Source organism: Mustela nivalis (genome assembly GCF_964662115.1).
Source record: "Mustela nivalis genome assembly, chromosome: 5".
Taxonomy (NCBI): Eukaryota; Metazoa; Chordata; class Mammalia; order Carnivora; family Mustelidae; genus Mustela; species Mustela nivalis.
In genome coordinates, this window is record NC_139024.1 from 22,927,197 (window position 1) to 22,944,654 (window position 17,458).

Here is a 17,458-nt window from a genome sequence, read left to right on the forward strand (position 1 = left end):
GATTCAGGTAGCAGGTGGGAAGTTGGGCTGGATGGCCTTGAAGATCCTTCCTGACCTGATTCTGTAGCTAATCAGAACGGACAGCCTGCCCATGTCTGCACTCTGGAGTGTAGCCTGCTCAAAATCACCCCTGATTCTACAAGGCAGTCAACGCCACACAGAGAGCTTTATCTAATCAAACTGAGTTCAGGATGGGATCACTGCTTGGGAGATGACCTAGCCTTTTACCCTAAAATAGTTAAATAGTATCATATATCTAATTAATTTGAATGGCACCTTTAATAGCCAAAATTATATTCTCTCGGGAAAGCACTGATGAATTCATGACATTTTCCTTCTCTGTCTCATTTATCTATTTTTTGGCTTGGTAGGGAGCAAAATGTCTGGGATCCAGATGAAAAACCAAAAATAATGGATTGCTCAGCAGCTAAGAGCTTCGGTCTCCCCAGGGTAGCTATGCTGGTAGAAACTTCCAGCCTCTCACAGGGGCTCTCCTGGGCCTAGGGGGCACCCCAAATCCAGGGCCAGAGAGGAAATGGGGCAAGCATGCAGATACCTTTTCACCTTTACCCGTCAGCTTTTTAATTCTTTTTTAAGTATTATTTAAATTCCAGTTAGTTAACGTAAGTCTACCTACAGCTTTTAACTTCAGCGATCTCTGTGGCTTCTGCTCTTTTTTGTTTCATTAAAGCTAACCGATCAGTTACCCCCAGTGAGGGGATCAAAATACATCTCAAATCACCATTTCAAAGAAGTATTGCTTTCTGAGTCATATATCATATCACAGTGTTTTAGAAGAGGGTGAACAGATTGTGATGACAGCTCAGTAAAGGTGTAGCTTCTCCCCCCAAATTACATGGAGTATGTAGTCAGGATATTTTGCTTTCATGAAAGACATCAAAATAAGGAACACTGGGCATTCTTACTGAGTTCTTAGTAAGTATGCCAACACTTACCTTCCCTGTGTACTTTTGGATTTTAAATTATATGAATTATGGGTGTTAACATAATAGCTTTTACTTTTATGAAACCAGGTAAACAAAGCTTCATTCATTTGTTTTAGCGGCTCTTTTAGAAGGTTCTCTAATAACTCTGTCTTATCTTTTGTTTCCAACCGCTTATGGCTGTGACAACAAAGTGTTCCCCTCAAACAATGGTATCATTTTGTCCGAGACAGAGCTTATCCAAACTTTTATTTGGTGTCTGGCTTTTTCTTCTAACACGTCCCGGGAGCCTTCTGTTACCGCCTTCCCATGACCACAAGCAGCTGCTTCTCTGTTTCACACTGGTTCATAAGGCACCTGGCCAGTGTGCCCACGGTCCAGGGTATCCTCGGTTATTTATTAAATCATGGAGCAGAATCAAGGACCCGGCAGAAACTGTAGGGCAGAAACCACAAGCTTGGGTTCCCTGATACCGATCTCCAGTCAAGTTACTTGAGAAACTGTTTTGAATGTGTTTGCCTATTGTCACCTTTTTTTTTTTTTAAACCTACCCACAGTCCAAATATAAGAGCTTATTTGAACATTTTCCACGATCTCAGCCTCAGACAGTGTTCCTAGTCAAATTCGGAGATGGCAATTTATTACCCTGATTTTTTTTTCAAGATTCTAAATGAACACAATACATTTCTGATCTCTGTAAGACTTACAAATAAAGCATTAGATAGAACTTTTATGTGCTATAGTCTACTAGACCAGAGGAAAGAAAAACTTACTGCTAGAATAATTTTTGCAAGTTTAAGGCTGAGCAAGTCTGAACCAATATCAACTAGTTTATACAGGGTCTTCAGGAGAACACTTCTTCTCTTAAATTTATTTCCAAGCATGTTTCCTTCCTCTAAAGCGTGATGAAGTTGTGTGCAAGCAGCACAAATCGTTTCAATGTTTTCTTCTGTCAGAGCAAAGAGAGTAAAGCGGCACTTACTAATTAAGGTCAAGTCTTCAAGTGTGTCAAACACAGCGTAAGTAAAACCCCCTAATTCTTTCCCCAAACATCTTCAAATTCCTGAACTATGTTTTTCCCCTTCTCTTGCAGTTTCCATCTACCTGTTTTTTTTTTTTTTTCCATCTACCTCCTACATGTTGACTTATTTACTCATCAGTCGGCTTATCTAGAACACACAGTCTTTCAAAGAGTGTGTTAAAGAATAGAACTGTACCGATCCCAGGTGACCTGCTTTACTCCCCAAACACCCTCTACCTCATGGTGTTCCCTTCAGTCTCGGGGAAGCACACCACAGTGTCTCCACCTCCAGCCCTCTGGGGCATAGTTCCATTGGCCCAGAATGTTCTCCTCTCCTTCATTCCTACTGACTTGGGTCCATCAAGGCTTTGTTTACATTCTGGCTCCTCCAGAAAAGATGTACCTTTCCACATTCCATGAACATTACTTCGTACTGTGTTTTTCCTTACGTATCTATGGATGCCGTGTTCCATGTCCAGTGCCCTCGCCCAGATGTCACGCTAAGTGAGGAGGAATCTTGTCTTTGTATCTTTGTATCACCAGAACATGGTTCAGTGAGAATACTGTACTGACAACCTATAACATAGTTTAATAAATACTTGTTTTCTAATGTATCTGGTGACAAAAACAATGATCCATATTTTTCTGTGAGAACAACCCTCATTATCTAGGAAAAGAGGGCTCCAAGGGGACAGAAATCTCACCAGTGTCACCTCAGCCACTATTACTTGCAGGTGGTTATTACAAGAGAGAAGGATAAGAAGACTGTAGTTGGGAAATGGGAGAATCCTAGAACATTTATTTTATTTTACGGTGAGAATTCTGAGGACAGCCGTCTTTGAATGTGGTATCCATCCCAGTAGGCATATGAAGAAGAAAACAAGCACACAAAGCGGAACCTGAGGGGAAATCTAAGAATCCAAGTCTGAGATATTCAGTTGAAAAATATTATCTGATAGATCCCATCACAAAACTTAAAATTAGGAAACCAATCTTAAATAAATACCATAATGTGCTCTTAAAAGCCCACATAGAGGAAGTGTGCGCCTGAAGAAGGAAATGACTCAGGCCATTTTTAGCTCTTTTCAACAATAACATCTAAGAAAAAATGTTAAACCTCAATAGCTTGGTAACCTTCAATGGCTTTCGGTTATGCACTTAAATAAATGAATTTTTGGGAAATGACTTAGACTCACTTTAAATAAAAGGAAAAACCTGAGCTCTATTGTAAGAACACTTTTGTTTTGTTGTTTTATTCTTCTGTTCCTGGCAGTTTCTTCACAAACCCCAAGTTCAGGCCGTGGGCCACTCTCTGGCCATGGGGAGATCTCAAGGCATTTTTCTAACACTTCCCTCTGCAAACTCTTCAGCCTGGTGGGTTCAATGAGGAGTAGCTGCCTTAGTTTAAAAGAAACTGAAAAAGGAAGTTTCATGGGTCAGATTTTAAACTGTTGATCAAATTAACTCTTTATGTCAGTCGGCTTGTTGTAAAGGCTATAGAGCCTTGAAAGACAACTTGAACTTAAGAGCTTTCAAGATTCTCAGGGGGCTAAAGCTAGTAGGTAAAAGTTGGAGAAGTCATAGAAAGCAATGTAGCCACAAAGTCGTGGCTCCCTATAAGATACTTATTAATTACAAAGAGGAAAATAGTAACTTTAGAGTGGAAAAACCTGGACACCACCTTCCCCAAGTGATGGAAATTCCCACCCCCAGTAAGAGACCAGATGAGCATCACGAGCCTACCGCTAGGACGCACTGAGAAGGACCCGGCACCACGCCTGCCGCGTACCTGCCCCGAATGCCTCATCCCGGTCTAAGTGTGAGAAAACACCAGGCCAAACTCCTTTGTGGGGGCAGTATATAAAAGAACTGGCCTGTATTCCTCAACTGTGTCAAGATCATGAAAAGAGGACAAATAATTTGAATTTGTGATCCAGGATTTTCTTTTTATATAAAAGGAATTATAAGGATAACTGGCAAAACTCAATAAGATTTGTGTAGTAAGATATGGTAGTATCCAGATACGTGACAGAATGTCCTTGTGTCTTGAAATATATGTTAGAGTACTAGGGGTATGGGACATCACTTGGCAATTTGTTCTTAAATGGTTTCCTTTAAAAGGAAAAAAAAAAACAATGTTAATGTATGGAGTGTGTGTGTGTGTGTGTGTGTGTGTGCTCGCGCGTGTGTGTGTGGTGGGGGCTACAGAGAAAATGAGAGCAAGAGGGAGTAATGAAGCAAATGTGGTAAAATAATATTTGGGGAATCTGAGGGAAGGGCATACAGGGTTTCTTTGTACTACCCTTGACACTTTCCTCTAAGTCTGAAATTATGTCAAAATAAAAAGGAAAACAAGAAAGAAAGAGCCTCAAAAGCTCAAGTAAACCCAGTCCTGCCACCATTCACTGTTCATAAGTTGATGGGAGAGAAGCCATGCTTCAGGGCCCCCAATCCTCTGAGAAGGGAGATTCATCCACTTTCTGGATCCCAAACTCTGGTTCCCTTTTCTCTGCTGGTGTCCTCAGAGCTCTCTTAAAGTCCTTCAGACTGAAGACTTCCTCTGGCCCAGGCCTCCGTGTTGCAGGCCTTCCTCCGCTAGCATGTTCTTCTTTTGAACCTTTGTTCAGACTGACTGCTCTCCTCACTAGTTTTTGCACACGTCTCCTAAAATAAAGGGCCCCAAGTGAAGCTGAGGGTGGAAATCAGGAACTCCAGAAGGAGAAAAGTCATCCACTGGGGTCTTGAGCTGTGGTAACCTTAGGAGAGTAGGACACATGCATGTAGATCTAGAAAACCCACTGCCCAAGCATGCCAGTCCATGAGACTTAGTCAAAGTTTCAGGGGCCTGAAATCTGTTTTAATCTTTCACTTTCATGTATTAACTGCCACGCCAGAGAGCTCAAACCAACATTTTCTTGGGCGGACAGAAGGTGATAGTTAATTTGTATTCCATGGGGAGTTTTAGAAGCAGGCTCTCCTCCTGAATTTAAAGTGTAATTTTTACTCACTAAACATCTTGTTTACCTGTATTTCTTATGTACATTAGTGGGTGAATATAGAGATAACTTCGTTTGTTTCTGAACACGTTTGCAGAAATGGTAGTCAAAGTGTACTAAAAATATCAGGGCAATGGGGAATATAGAAATAAGCACAGGTATTCTCAATTTAAAACAAAAACTTTTTGTGTTACCCTTTTCTAATTGGTGCAAAATTGGTGCGATCCTGGTATTCCAAAAGACTTCATCTACTTCTATTTCTGTCTCCTTTTCTTGCACATCAGCTTTTGAGGCTGCAAAAGAAATCCGGACCAGGAGAAAGCAATGAACAAGGAGGTACACCAGGAGTACCTCAAGTCTTTGTTATTCATCACCAAAATTAATCAGCTCTGGAATTAAATTATACCTTGCCCCCCAAGCCCAGCTAATTCCAATTAGAACCACTGTCTTTTAATCAAATCACCCCCCATCAAAATCAGGTAAGGTCATGTAAAGAAATCAGAACTTGAAACTCTCGTTAGGACACTGCATGATGTCTTAAGCTTTGTAAGTGTTGGAATTTTTGTCATAAGGCAAATGATTGTTTTTGTTTTTTTAAGTAGGCTCTACACCCAATGCGGGCCATGAACCCACGACCCCAAGATCAAGGGTCGCATGCTCCACTGACTGAACCAGCCAGGTGCCCCCATAAGGCAAAGAGTTGGAGTTATTTTTTATTTAAGCTTACTACTCTGTAACGTGGAATTAATAGGAAACTATAGATATGTAAAGAATAAGGATTCTGAAAACATTCAATGAAAACTTTTCTCAAAGGAAGGCCTGCAGAGAGGCTTTCTTTCCTATAGGAAATGAAATGGACACATGACTTCAAGGCCATTGTCATCAGCGCCAAGTGAATTTGTGAATCTCAGTCCGAATCGCAACCTTGGTATAGATGCCTTGGTTGCCCGGGGGTCTGGCTTCTTACCCTTTCTGAGCCTCATCAGTGAAACAGAGATGAAAATCTTTGCCTGTGGGGCTCCAAGAATTAAAAGACATGATATAGGTAAAGCTCAGTTCCCAGCGTCTGGCTTCTTGTAACAATAAATGTGAATTTCATTTTCCTGATTAAAAAACAACAGGCCACCGCTGTCTGACGTTCATCCGGCGGCACGATACCACTGAATCAATGAGATTAGATGCTGCCCTGGAACGTCGTAGGTCCTAGAAGAGGAATGGTTGCCACTGGCTGGGCGCCGTATGAGGCCATGTGCCTCTACTTAAGTTTTATAGCATAATGAGGAGGTCCTCAAATTGTCTCCATTTTCCAGATGAAGAAAGTGGGGTTCAGGGGCATTAAGCTACCTGCCCAAGGTCATACAGAGCCATAGCCCTTGCTCTTGACCTCTATGCTACTCCACCCCACAGCAAAATCAGTAAACTTAGAGGCGACTTTGGAAGGCAGTGTGAATCGTATTAGAAACTACAAATCATGATTACATTTCACACAGGAAATACCCCACTATCTAAAGCACAGACTGTGTAGCCGGAGAGTCCCTCCTACCCCCACCCCAGTGCGGACTCTCAGGAGCAGCTAAAGACACATTCCTCAGTTTCCCTTCTCTCTCCCGCTCCCTCTCTCCCTCCCCATAAGACCCTCTCATGGTGCCCAGTCTATACTGGTTCAGAGTCTGTACCTGCTCAGAGTGGACCTGGTACCAATCAATCAAATGCCCACCATGGGTGCCTAGATCCCAAAATGTCCCCCAAAGAGTTAGAAATAATAGAGAAAATCAGGGTTTCATAGAAAGAGGGGAAGAGAGTGAGAACAATGAAAAGGCATATGGCCTACATATTTTTAGGTTATTTTAACTGAGGGCGGGGGTCGGGGTGGAAACCAGCTGACTAGGGAGGCCCATTAAGAGTTCTAGAGTCCAAGGCGCCTGGGTGGCTCAGTGGGTTAAGCCGCTGCCTTCGGCTCAGGTCATGATCCCAGCGTCCTAGGATCGAGTCCCGCATCGGGCTCTCTGCTCGGCAGGGAGCCTGCTTCCTCCTCTCTCTCTCTCTGCCTGCCCCTCTGCCTACTTGTGACCTCTCTCTGTCAAAAAAATAAATAAAATCTTAAAAAAAAAAAAAAAGAGTTCTAGAGTCCTAAAAAAGAGAGAGAGAGAGAGTTCTAGAGTCCTAAGTTCTAAGGTTCTAGAGTCACTGTGTGGGTTTGAATCCTCGCTCTGCTGGTCGACTGTGGGCAAGTTGCATCACTTTCCCTCTATAAAATGGGGTAACGAAGGTCATCTCCGAGTACTGGGATTATGGGTCATTTATTTTATGCGCTCCACATTTTCCAAAACCTCTCATTCATTTGTGCTACTCTTGAGAAGGAAAAAAAACATACAATACGTATTAAACTTCGCAAGCATACGGTGATGATATCACCCAGGAGAAGCAGGAAAGCTATGCGATTTATCCATCCCCTCCAGTGCATGGGCCCCCCTCTCACCCTGCACACTAGAAATACCACCCCACCAGAACCAAGGGGCAGTGAGTCCAGGTTTGCCTTTTCTCAAACCTCCCTGGCACCAAAAGGGGTCCAGGCACACTAGGCGTAAGGAGCCCTTGAGCAGAAAAAGTAGCCAGAGGGTATCAACAAAGCTGTAATTCAGTAGTATAGGTGTGCTGTCTGTAGTTTTAATAGCAAAGTTTCCCATCATTGGTCTAACCCATAAGGAAGAATTCATGAAATGCATGGGTGCTTTGTCTTTAGGACAATGTCGATCCATATCAGTACAGGTTCACAATCCCTTAGCCAAAGCCTTTGGACAAGATGTGGCTAGGGAATCCAAAAATTTTGGATTTTAATGAGGCAATAGGGTGCACATGGTGTGTGACACACACAGCAGGTAACACACACAGCACCCTGAGTAGGGTCTTCTGGGGCGGCACCCTGTGGCAGGGTTCATGGAAATTCACACGAATGAAACAAAGATGACTCTTGGCTTCCCATCAGCTAGGCTCAAGCATTGCCACTACATGAGTCCGAAAAACACTTCAGCTTTCCAAGCCTTCCCAAGCTTCAGTTTGGGGATTTCAGAACTGCAGATAATGGATGGAAGACCATCATCTCAATCTTTTGGGTCATTACTTTTATGAGTCTACCCTAATTTTGATAAATTATAGGTATGGACTCAAAAAATAAACCTGAATATTCAAGCAACCCTAACCCATGGCTAGTCATAGTCCCAGGTACATGACCAAATCTAGAACATGTGAATACGGTCAGCATATATCAAGGTAAGTGAAAAGCCAGAAGATAATAAGTCAGATAAATAACTTAATCACCAAATATTTACAGCACGCTTAAAATTTACTAGAAATACAGACTCCAAGTCCAATAAGTTCAAGTCAGCATTTTTACCTTCTAAGCAGTATGCACTTTAATAGAACAGCTCTATGAGGAACAATGATTATCAATCTGTTTCTTAAGGCAAACAAAATCAATAATGCGCTCACCCCGGGAAAAGTGAAATTACAGGGGTGAGCCAGAAATCATAGAGCACTTATTTAACCTTGGCAAAGGAAAGGCCCTTACAGGGCCTTCTGAATGGTTCTAAGATTGTTCCTTCTCAGAGCAGAAGTCAGCTAGACACTGTGGCGTAAGGGTTCCCTTTCAACCCTCCGCCAAGAACTGCATGGCAAGTGGTTGTGTCCAGCCATGACCTTTCCACGCCTCCACCCACTCAGGCACCCCCTCCAACGCTGCTTTCTGCAGAAATCCCATTTTATATAACTAAGCCACTCTCCACTCCAGCAACTGGAGCATGGAATCCTGTGATTACTCCTGAAAATCTACAAAAACTAAATAAAGTTTGCCTCAGTCTTGGGCAACAACCTAATATTTTAGAAAGCACTTTCATCTAGGTTCACAGTTTGCTAAATATAAAAATTATGATTCAACAGGAAATTGGGTAAGTCAAGCAGAAATTTCAGCATGTTTTCGACGATTTTGCTGTCTCAGTGGTTATAGTTTTTAACCACAGCTTTGAGTTCTGGACACAAAAACTTGACACAATGTTTATTGGCTGATGTTTTTAGCAAGTGCATGTAAAATCCTTAGCAACAATGCTGATGCGGAAATCAGTCTAAGATTTTCCTGAGTGTTACAGAAACTCCTATTGGCCACATAAGTCATTTTAGTGATAAGAAATTAGTTTTGAAAGTAATAAAACATTTTTTCAATCTGATTTTAGTCTGGTTTTATAGAATGTCATGTCTGTAAAAAAAAAAAAAAAAAAAAAAGTGTGAAAAACTAACAAACACCTGTGTGTCCACAAATAGTTTGGTCAAATACTAATGGTATTTTTATCCTCCCCTTTATTTCGAAGAAATAAACCTTACAGATACAGTTGCCTCCCCCTATCCACTTCTCCTCCTCCCTCTCCTTCCAAGGATTACCACCATTCTAAATCAGGTGGTTATTTTTATCATGTTGGATTTTACATGTCACCACATAGATCTGTATCCATAAACAACATATGTCACTGTTTTTGCAACTTAACATTTTCACGTAATATTGTTTGTACTCATTTCAGTCGATATTATAAGCGTGACTGCTATATTTCATTGCATGAATACTTGTTGCCTCATTTCTAGACTGTGACTAATATTGTTATATATATTTTTTCTCAAACAGATTAAAGACCTCACAGGCTGTCTTCACACAATTAATATACCTTCACTTAAGTGAGCAATGATTTTGAACTTCCAGTTAACTCAAGAATTATGTTAATGTCAACTTTTGCAACTTTCTGAATGCTTTTACAAAATCGTTTCTTTCATGCTCACTAAGACCATGATCTATAAATGTCTGAGGCCCCAGAGCTGGATAATGGTAAGAATTTTAAGACTGTTGTGAAAACAATAAAGATTTCTAAAAATAAATGTTGATGCGTGGCCAAGTTGGAAGAAGTGACTGGAGTTTTCAAACAGTGAGTCAACATGAGACATCTTGGGTGCAAATGTTTTTCTTACAAGTGGAGATGCGGAAGGTGAAGTTCTGGGGCCTCGCAGTGTATGTGCACCTCACCTGCTCTGGTTTCCAGTCGGCTCAGGTCTGAGCTGTTGAAACAAGATGAGGCTCTTGAACGCCTCTTCCCCTGGTCCCTAGGAGGAAGAGGAATACAACAATGCTCAGCATAAAAACCAGAGCATTTCTCTTTCTGCGAGTAGAATCAGCTATTGGCCGATTGGGAAGAAAGCACAGAGGATTACTTAGAAGATGGAGTTTCACACTCTACAGTCCTTTAATCAAGGTCTGATTTCCAGCTTAGATTTATCTATCAAAAAACAAGACAGAGGGGTGCCTGGGTGGCTCAGTGGGTTAAGCTTCTGCCTTCGGCTTTGGTCCTGATCTCAGGGTCCTAGGATCGAGCCCCGCATCGGGCTCTCTTCTCAGCAGGGAGCCTGCTTCCTCCTCTCTCTCTTCCTGCCTCTCTGCCTACTTGTGATTTCTGTCTGTCAAATAAATAAAATCTTTAAAAAAAAAAAAGACAGGGCAGCTTCATAGTATTAAATACAGTTACTAGAAACAACAACAACGAACAAATCCCAAATTTACTTCGTAAATCCAAAAAAAAAAAAAAAGAAAGAAAGAAAAAAAAAACCCAAACAAACTGATGAAGGATATATACCACAAGAGGTCACTGTTACAATAAGAAAGAACTCAGGTCTGCCGGACCCACAAAAGACTAGCATTTAAGAGCTGGAAGGGACCCTTTCTCTCTGTCTCCCTGTGCACAAGGAAGTTGGTCCCAAATTGGTTGGATGTGCCCCAAGTCACAAACCAGCGTCAGATCTGGAGCCCCGATCTCACGATTTCCAACTCACAGCTCTTTCTACTTTGTCACAGAGTGCCCTGTTTCCACTTTTAAAAATGCGTTCAGTTAATATTCTTTGAAAAATTCCTTATTTTTCCAAATAATTGAAATGTGAAAAATTGAAGGTAAATTCACGCAGCCTCCAGATGACAAATACTTTGTGTTCCAAATAAAAGAGTAGCGGTTGGCCAATAGTAGGATTATATTGCCAGGTTGGTTTGGATTTTTGTTTTGTTTTGTTTTTAAGGTTTTATTTAATGTAGAGACTGCCCAAGAAGGATACAACTTTCCTTTAACTACAGCTGACACTTAAAAGTACTTACATTTAAATACCTATACACTCGGGACGCCTGGGTGGCTCAGTTGGTTAAACAGCTGCCTTCAGCTCAGGTCATGAACCCAGGGTCCTGGGATCAAGTCCCACATCGGGCTCCTTGCTCGGCAGGGAGCCTGCTTCTCCCCCTGCAGGGGAGGCAGGGGGAGAAGCAGGCTCCCACGTGCGCTCTCTCTCTTAACAAATAAATAAATAAAATCTTTTTTAAAAAATAAATAAATACCTATACACAATTCCAAAGTAAAAAACACTGAGTGCAAGTTTTACAACAAATTTTTGTCATCAAATAAAAGATTTGCTCTAACAAAATCATAAAGAATGCATATACATGGGACCAGGGTCACTCACAAACACCCACATGTGTGGCCCCCACACTTGCGCCAATGCAGTAAGAGCCTGGGGATAGACCTAGTGCTGTGTCTTGGCCCTTGGCTTGTACTGCTGCCCAAGGACTAACTTCTTCAAACACCATTTTTTCCCATAAACATGCCCCCTTTTTAAACACTTGATTTAACACTTCATATCATTTAGTAGAGAAAAGATCAAGTTAATCTTTCCCAAAATGTGCAATTATTTCATACTATGAAACAATTGCCTTATTTTTACACAATGTAAAAACATAGATCTGGTACCAAGGGGTCCCAGGCCAATCAAAGGAAGAGTATGTGGATGGGATCTAGTGCATCAATGCTCTCAGAGTTGAGATTCAAATGGAACAGATCTAATCTACCCCATGAGAAGGTAAAATACCAAGTTTGACAGGATGTGAAGCCAAGGAAGTTCTTGCACTTCTCACTCCTAGATATAATAAGAAAGTCAGAACAATAGAGGCAAGGCCTTCTTTTCATTATTGTCCTAAATAACTACTGAACACCAGCAAGCTAGTTTTCAACTCATGGCTTTCCAAAGTCACTGGGCCACTCTTTCAGAGTCAGGGATGTTGATGAGGTTGCCTCCCTATTTAACACATTGTGTATCCCAATTATGGGAAGGGGTAAAAAAAAAAAAAAAAAAAAAAGGAAGCAAGACGAAGGGTCCTTCTTAGTATATACCAAAGCTCAGCAGTGCTGGATCCTGCTGGTTCTCAAGAAGAGCACAGGATTGGGATCTACGAACACTCGCTATGATCATCTTTGTACAGTTGTTGAACTTGTAAGCTCTGAACCCAAACTACCGGGTCCTGGGCCAACATTTATCAGCTGGGTAGATTTGGGCAACTTACTTAAGCTTTTGGCCTTGGTCTTCTTATGTTGACATGAGGGCAATGCCTCTCCTTAGTATAGTGACTGGTACCTCTGAAAAAGTTCATAGTCAATATTGGTTTTCTCTTTTGTTCTGAATCAACAAGAACCTGTCTGAATAGTCCAGGGCTGGATGCTGTTGTGATAAAGAATGTACAAAGCATTGCCCTGAAGGAGTCTAAAAGCTACTTTGAGGAGCTCAGCAACTTTTTAAAATGGAAAGTTCCAAGGAAGTCTCTAATCAAGGGCTAGATTGTGAAAGCCAGCAGGTTACAGGAACTAGAGGGATGCCGAGAAGGAAGTGATGAGTGAGAGGGAGAAACAGGCCATAGAGCAGGTCTTAAAAGAGTAAAGCGGGACCAGCAAGTGACAGCACAACCCTCAGGAGGGGAGGATCATGAGTGAAGGCAAAGAGGAATGTGAGCAGCCTAAGACTCGGGGCAGGGGATAACTTCACAGGGCCAGCAAGGTAGGAATAGGAGATTTCTGCTGGGACACGTGGGAACTGTTGCCCGCAACTCCGGGGAGGCGATGGCCCCATCAGATGGGCAATGAGGAGCCCATCTGGGCTCTGGAGTTGTGACAAGAGAATTTAGGAGACTTGGAAGCACGTAGCAAGAACTAATTCTTGGGGGGTTGCCAATAGGACTAGAGATAAAGTTGAAGAGATCTTGCAAATGAACAGTTGACAGGACTAGTGGTTGATTTCAGGCAGAAGAAAGAGCAGAAGGTAGGTCTGGAGGAACAGGAGAGCGGGGTTGCCATCAACAGAAATGGGAAGGTTAGGGAGTAGAACAGTTTGAGGAGTGAAGCACGTGCGATGTCTGCCATATTGAGTTTCGGATGAAAAATGGAGGATCGGCAAAGGAGCTGTGGAAATCAGGGAAAGAGCACTGTTAGAGGTCCAAGTGGTACACAGGGGCTGGAGTCATCAGGTTTGTGGCTGAAAAGACCAGAATCTCTGGTCCAAGCCTTGTTAGATGTTCATGTAAAGGATAGAAAAGGGGAAAAGAAGTCCAAAGGAAGAGGAGAAATAAAATATATTCTCACAGAGCCCAAGCATGCTGGGAAGGCAAGCATGATTAACAGGTCAAACACTGCTAAGAACACTGAGGAAGAACTACCGCCTGACCAGAGTAAGCCCCACAAGGGTGTTTGGGAAGCAGGACAGCTGAAGTCCCACAGCCAGAGTGAGGTGGGGAGAGAGGCATCAAGAAAAGAAAATCCTCTCAGCCAAAGAAGAGAACAGATGCACTTACAGTTAATGGAAATCTGTTCTCCCAAGAACCTTCTCAGTTCTCTGTACTAATTGAAGCCACAGGAAACAAAGATTTATCCTCCTTCTTCTCAATAATTCTCCACATACTTAAAAACATGGTGTTCACCACTTAACGTCCTCTCCTAGGGTTTAAATCCCATGGTTTTATTAGCTACGTTATCAGCTAATTATGATCGCATTTATTAGCTGTGTGACTTCATGCCTGTTTTTCACCTAAGCTTTGGTTTCCTCACTTACATCTGAGGGAGTGGTAAATTCTAGTAACCCACTCTATACGGTTGTTGTGAGGATCAAACGATAAAATGTGGAATTGAATTGCTAGCAGAATTCCAGGTGCCTAGTAAGTACTCAGTAAGGGTTTATCATTGCCAGTGTCATCACTGATGTCACTGACAAACTTCTACTCCTCCTCCTAGGATGTGGTTTCAGATCTCTTTGTCAGCCTGTTCAGTCACTCTGAGCGAGTATCACTCTGTCTGGATCCCTTTTAAAGTCTGGAACCCAGCACCAAGCTAAAGATACGGCTGAGGAATAGTGAAGAGAGATTCTGAATAACGCAGCCTAAGAATAGGTTAGTGGTTTTGGTGGTCACATCACAACATTAGTCAATTCTTGTTTTTTCTTTCATATGCAACTAAGGCAGATTTCTCCCATCCATAGTGGACTCATTAAATTTCACAGTGTTATATTTGGCAAAGGGTTCCTGTCTATCAGACATGTCTAGATCTGGATTCAGTCATCCAATATAATTCTTCTTCCCAGCTTCCTGTTCCAAATTGTCAGACCATAATTAATTTTTGTGCAATGATTTTTGATGTCCAACAATAAAATAATTCCAGAAATTATTCTTTAAAGCTCCTTTGTGAACTTCTTCTTAGAGGCAGAATAACACCATTTAATTAGTTAGGGTATCTTCATCTACAAATAACAACAACAAAAAAATTCTAACAGACTTAACCAGTAAATGAAATGTATTGGCTCATATAACCTAAAAGTCGAACACTAGGCTGGATTTTAGGTATAGTGTGATCAGGGCGTTGGCTCCATCCTTCTGCAGTTCTCTCAGTTCTGCCCTTCCTTCAGTGCAGGTGGGATCACTGAAGATGGCAAGATGGCTATGGCATTCCCAGGTCCCTGATCTATTGCCAACATGTTTCAGAGCAAAAGCAACGTCTTCTCTTCCCAATTACTTACAGGAGTCCCACATTTCACTGAATAACCAGAACCAAGCTCTCTAGCCAAGGCAATGCCATACACAGACTGACTGAGTCACTAGTGCTCATCCACCACTCAGTCCTAAAGGCAACGTCTAATTCTGGACCATATATACACGAAAGAAAAAAAGTATATTTCTTTTAAAACATTCAAAAACTCAGATTTTGCTATTTAGACAGTTTTTCCAATTATAATGATTAAGTCAGAGGTCAGCAAACTTTTTCTTAAAAAGCCAGACAATATATGTTTTATACTTCACCAGCCGGATGGCAAAATGGAGGCTACCACGTAGGTATTTCTGTAACCATTTAAATGTTATGACTTGGGGCACCTGGGTGGCTCAGTCGTTAAGTGTCTACCTTCAGAACGGGTCATGATCCCAGGGTCCTGACATCGAGCCCCACATGGAGCTTCCTGCTCAGTAGGAAGCCTTCCTGTCCCTCTCCCACTGCCCCTGCTTGTGTTCCCTCTCTCACTGTGTCTCTCTCTGTCAAATAAATAAATAAAACCTTTAAAAAGAAATAAATGTAATGACTTAAAAATGTATAAATCGTTCTTGGCACAAGGGCTGTAAAATGAAACAAGGCAGGTGGCCAGCCAGATGTGGCTCGCCGGCCTGACTTTGTTGACTCCTGCTTTAAAGCAGTAACTATAAAAGACATTAAGAAGAATTTGGAATTAAGGGGGAAAAAAAGCAATAAATTTATTTCCATTTGGAAAAAAATTTCATGTATGAAAATGGGAAAGGAAATCTTAAAGGTATATTTAAAAATTTTAAAGCACATTTAAATTTTAAATGGATTCGTTATTGTAAGCATAGGATAAAAAGAAAAATTTAGCAGATTTGAGCCAAACTTTCCCTTTCTCTAAGAAAAAGACACTTCATTTTTAGAATTAGACTCAAGTTAAATAGATTCAAGTCAGGAAGTAAATATTGAGGGCTTTGCAGCTGTACAGTCTCTAGAGCAATTCAGCTCCACTGGTAGGGTGCACACAGCCACAGACGAGAGCTGAATGAACATGTCTGTGTTCCAATAAAACTTTATTAACAAAAAAAGGTACTAGGCTGGATTTGGCCCATGGGTTTTAGGCTGCTTACCCCTCCCCCCTTCATCGCCTCTTAAGATTCTTTGCGGGTGATTTGAGAAGGCCACACCAAGGAATGGTGCTGGGGTGGGGGGAAGGGGAGGTCCCTTCATCATGTCTTTGTGGCCCGAAGCACCAGATACATAGTTTCTAGACATATTAAGAACATTGGCATTCTGTCTTAATAACAAGTGTTAAAAAATAGAATTCTACTTAAACAGTTACATATAAGCCCAGTGAAATGAAAGAATATGACTTCAAAATAAGGTTCATAAGGTCAAAATTTTAAGTCCTCCAAGGTATCTATAGCATTGGGTTGCAGCCCAAGATTTAAAAATTCCATAGTTAAAAATTACACCTATAGCCTTAGTATCTTTTTCAGTTGTCATGAGGTGGTTATTCTTCAACTCTACTTGCAGAGACCTGATTCGACATGACTTTGTAGCTAACCATGTTTGCTTCACTTAGTTAAGCTCCAGTTCCCTTGGCTTCCAGTACAAGCCCATGGGTTCATGCTTCCCTTAACCTTCACAGCCCCACAGCCTCAAGGCACTTGGTGTGAAAAGCCCCGGAACTTCCCACTGCTGCAGCCTTCCTCATGGGGAGAGTGGCTGAGACTGCCCTCTTCCCCAGCACGTTAGTGTGGGCCGGCACCTCTGCTTTCCTCCCTACCTTCCCAATGGGGCGCTCACACACTCACCATCTTCCACCAGAACAGCTGCAAACTCTGCTTCCCAACCGGCTCCTCTGGCCTGGGCTCTCCCCTCCCCTGGCCCTTCACTCTGCTACCAGACTCAGTCTCCCCCTGGAAACTTCCCAGTGGCTCCCTGCAGCCTCCAGCCTCAGGACCCAGGATCCGGCCACACCAGCCCATCTGCCTTTCTGTCAAACTGCCACCACCAAGTCAGATCAGATACCCCTCGACCTCTGCAGCTCCTTCAGCAAAGAACACCATGTCCCACCCTGCTGAAAATCGCGTCCGGAGGCATCTCAAACCCATGGACCTCAGGAAACCTCCCCTGATCTTCAGGTCAGAATGAGGTGCTCTCCCAAGAATGAGGTGCTCTCCCACTGAAACTCCCAGGGCATGCGCTTTCATACGCCAGCTTCAGAGTTAATCACAGAACAATGCTTTCCCAACTTTCCTGTGCATTCATATCACCTGGCTGTCTTATAAAAAAGCAGATTCGATCCCCTAGGTCCAGGATGGGGCCCGAGATTCTGCATTTGTAGCAAGCTCCCACATGATGGGTGTCGCAGCTGTTCTAGAGGCCACCACGCCGAAGCAGCAAGCTAGCTGGCTGGGAGGCAGCTGCGGTCAAAGCGCCTCATGGGCGGGATCCATTTCTCTGTCTCCCACTCCCTGAGCCCTCATAGGGCTCTGCTTGATTCCCAAGAAATGCTTGTTAAATGGAAACGGCCGAACAAGATGGGATTCTGCAAAACCATTCTGGCCAGTGCTTCTCTTTTCTGAACGGAAAACGGTTTCT

The 17,458-nt window shown here is 42.4% G+C and overlaps 1 protein-coding gene across 2 annotated transcripts in view; it reads right to left on the reverse strand.

The window, feature by feature from the left end:
* Positions 1-17,458, reverse strand: part of ARMC2 (armadillo repeat containing 2) — a 112,012-nt gene that overhangs the window by 59,575 nt on the left and 34,979 nt on the right. For both annotated transcript variants that reach the window (XM_082732050.1, XM_082732051.1), the window contains 3 exons: positions 10,024-10,100; positions 5,156-5,254; positions 1,718-1,893 (listed from right to left, as the gene is read on the reverse strand). In XM_082732050.1, the coding sequence (XP_082588176.1) occupies positions 1,718-1,893; positions 5,156-5,254; positions 10,024-10,100 (352 nt within the window). The remainder of the gene's footprint in view (positions 1-1,717; positions 1,894-5,155; positions 5,255-10,023; positions 10,101-17,458) is intronic.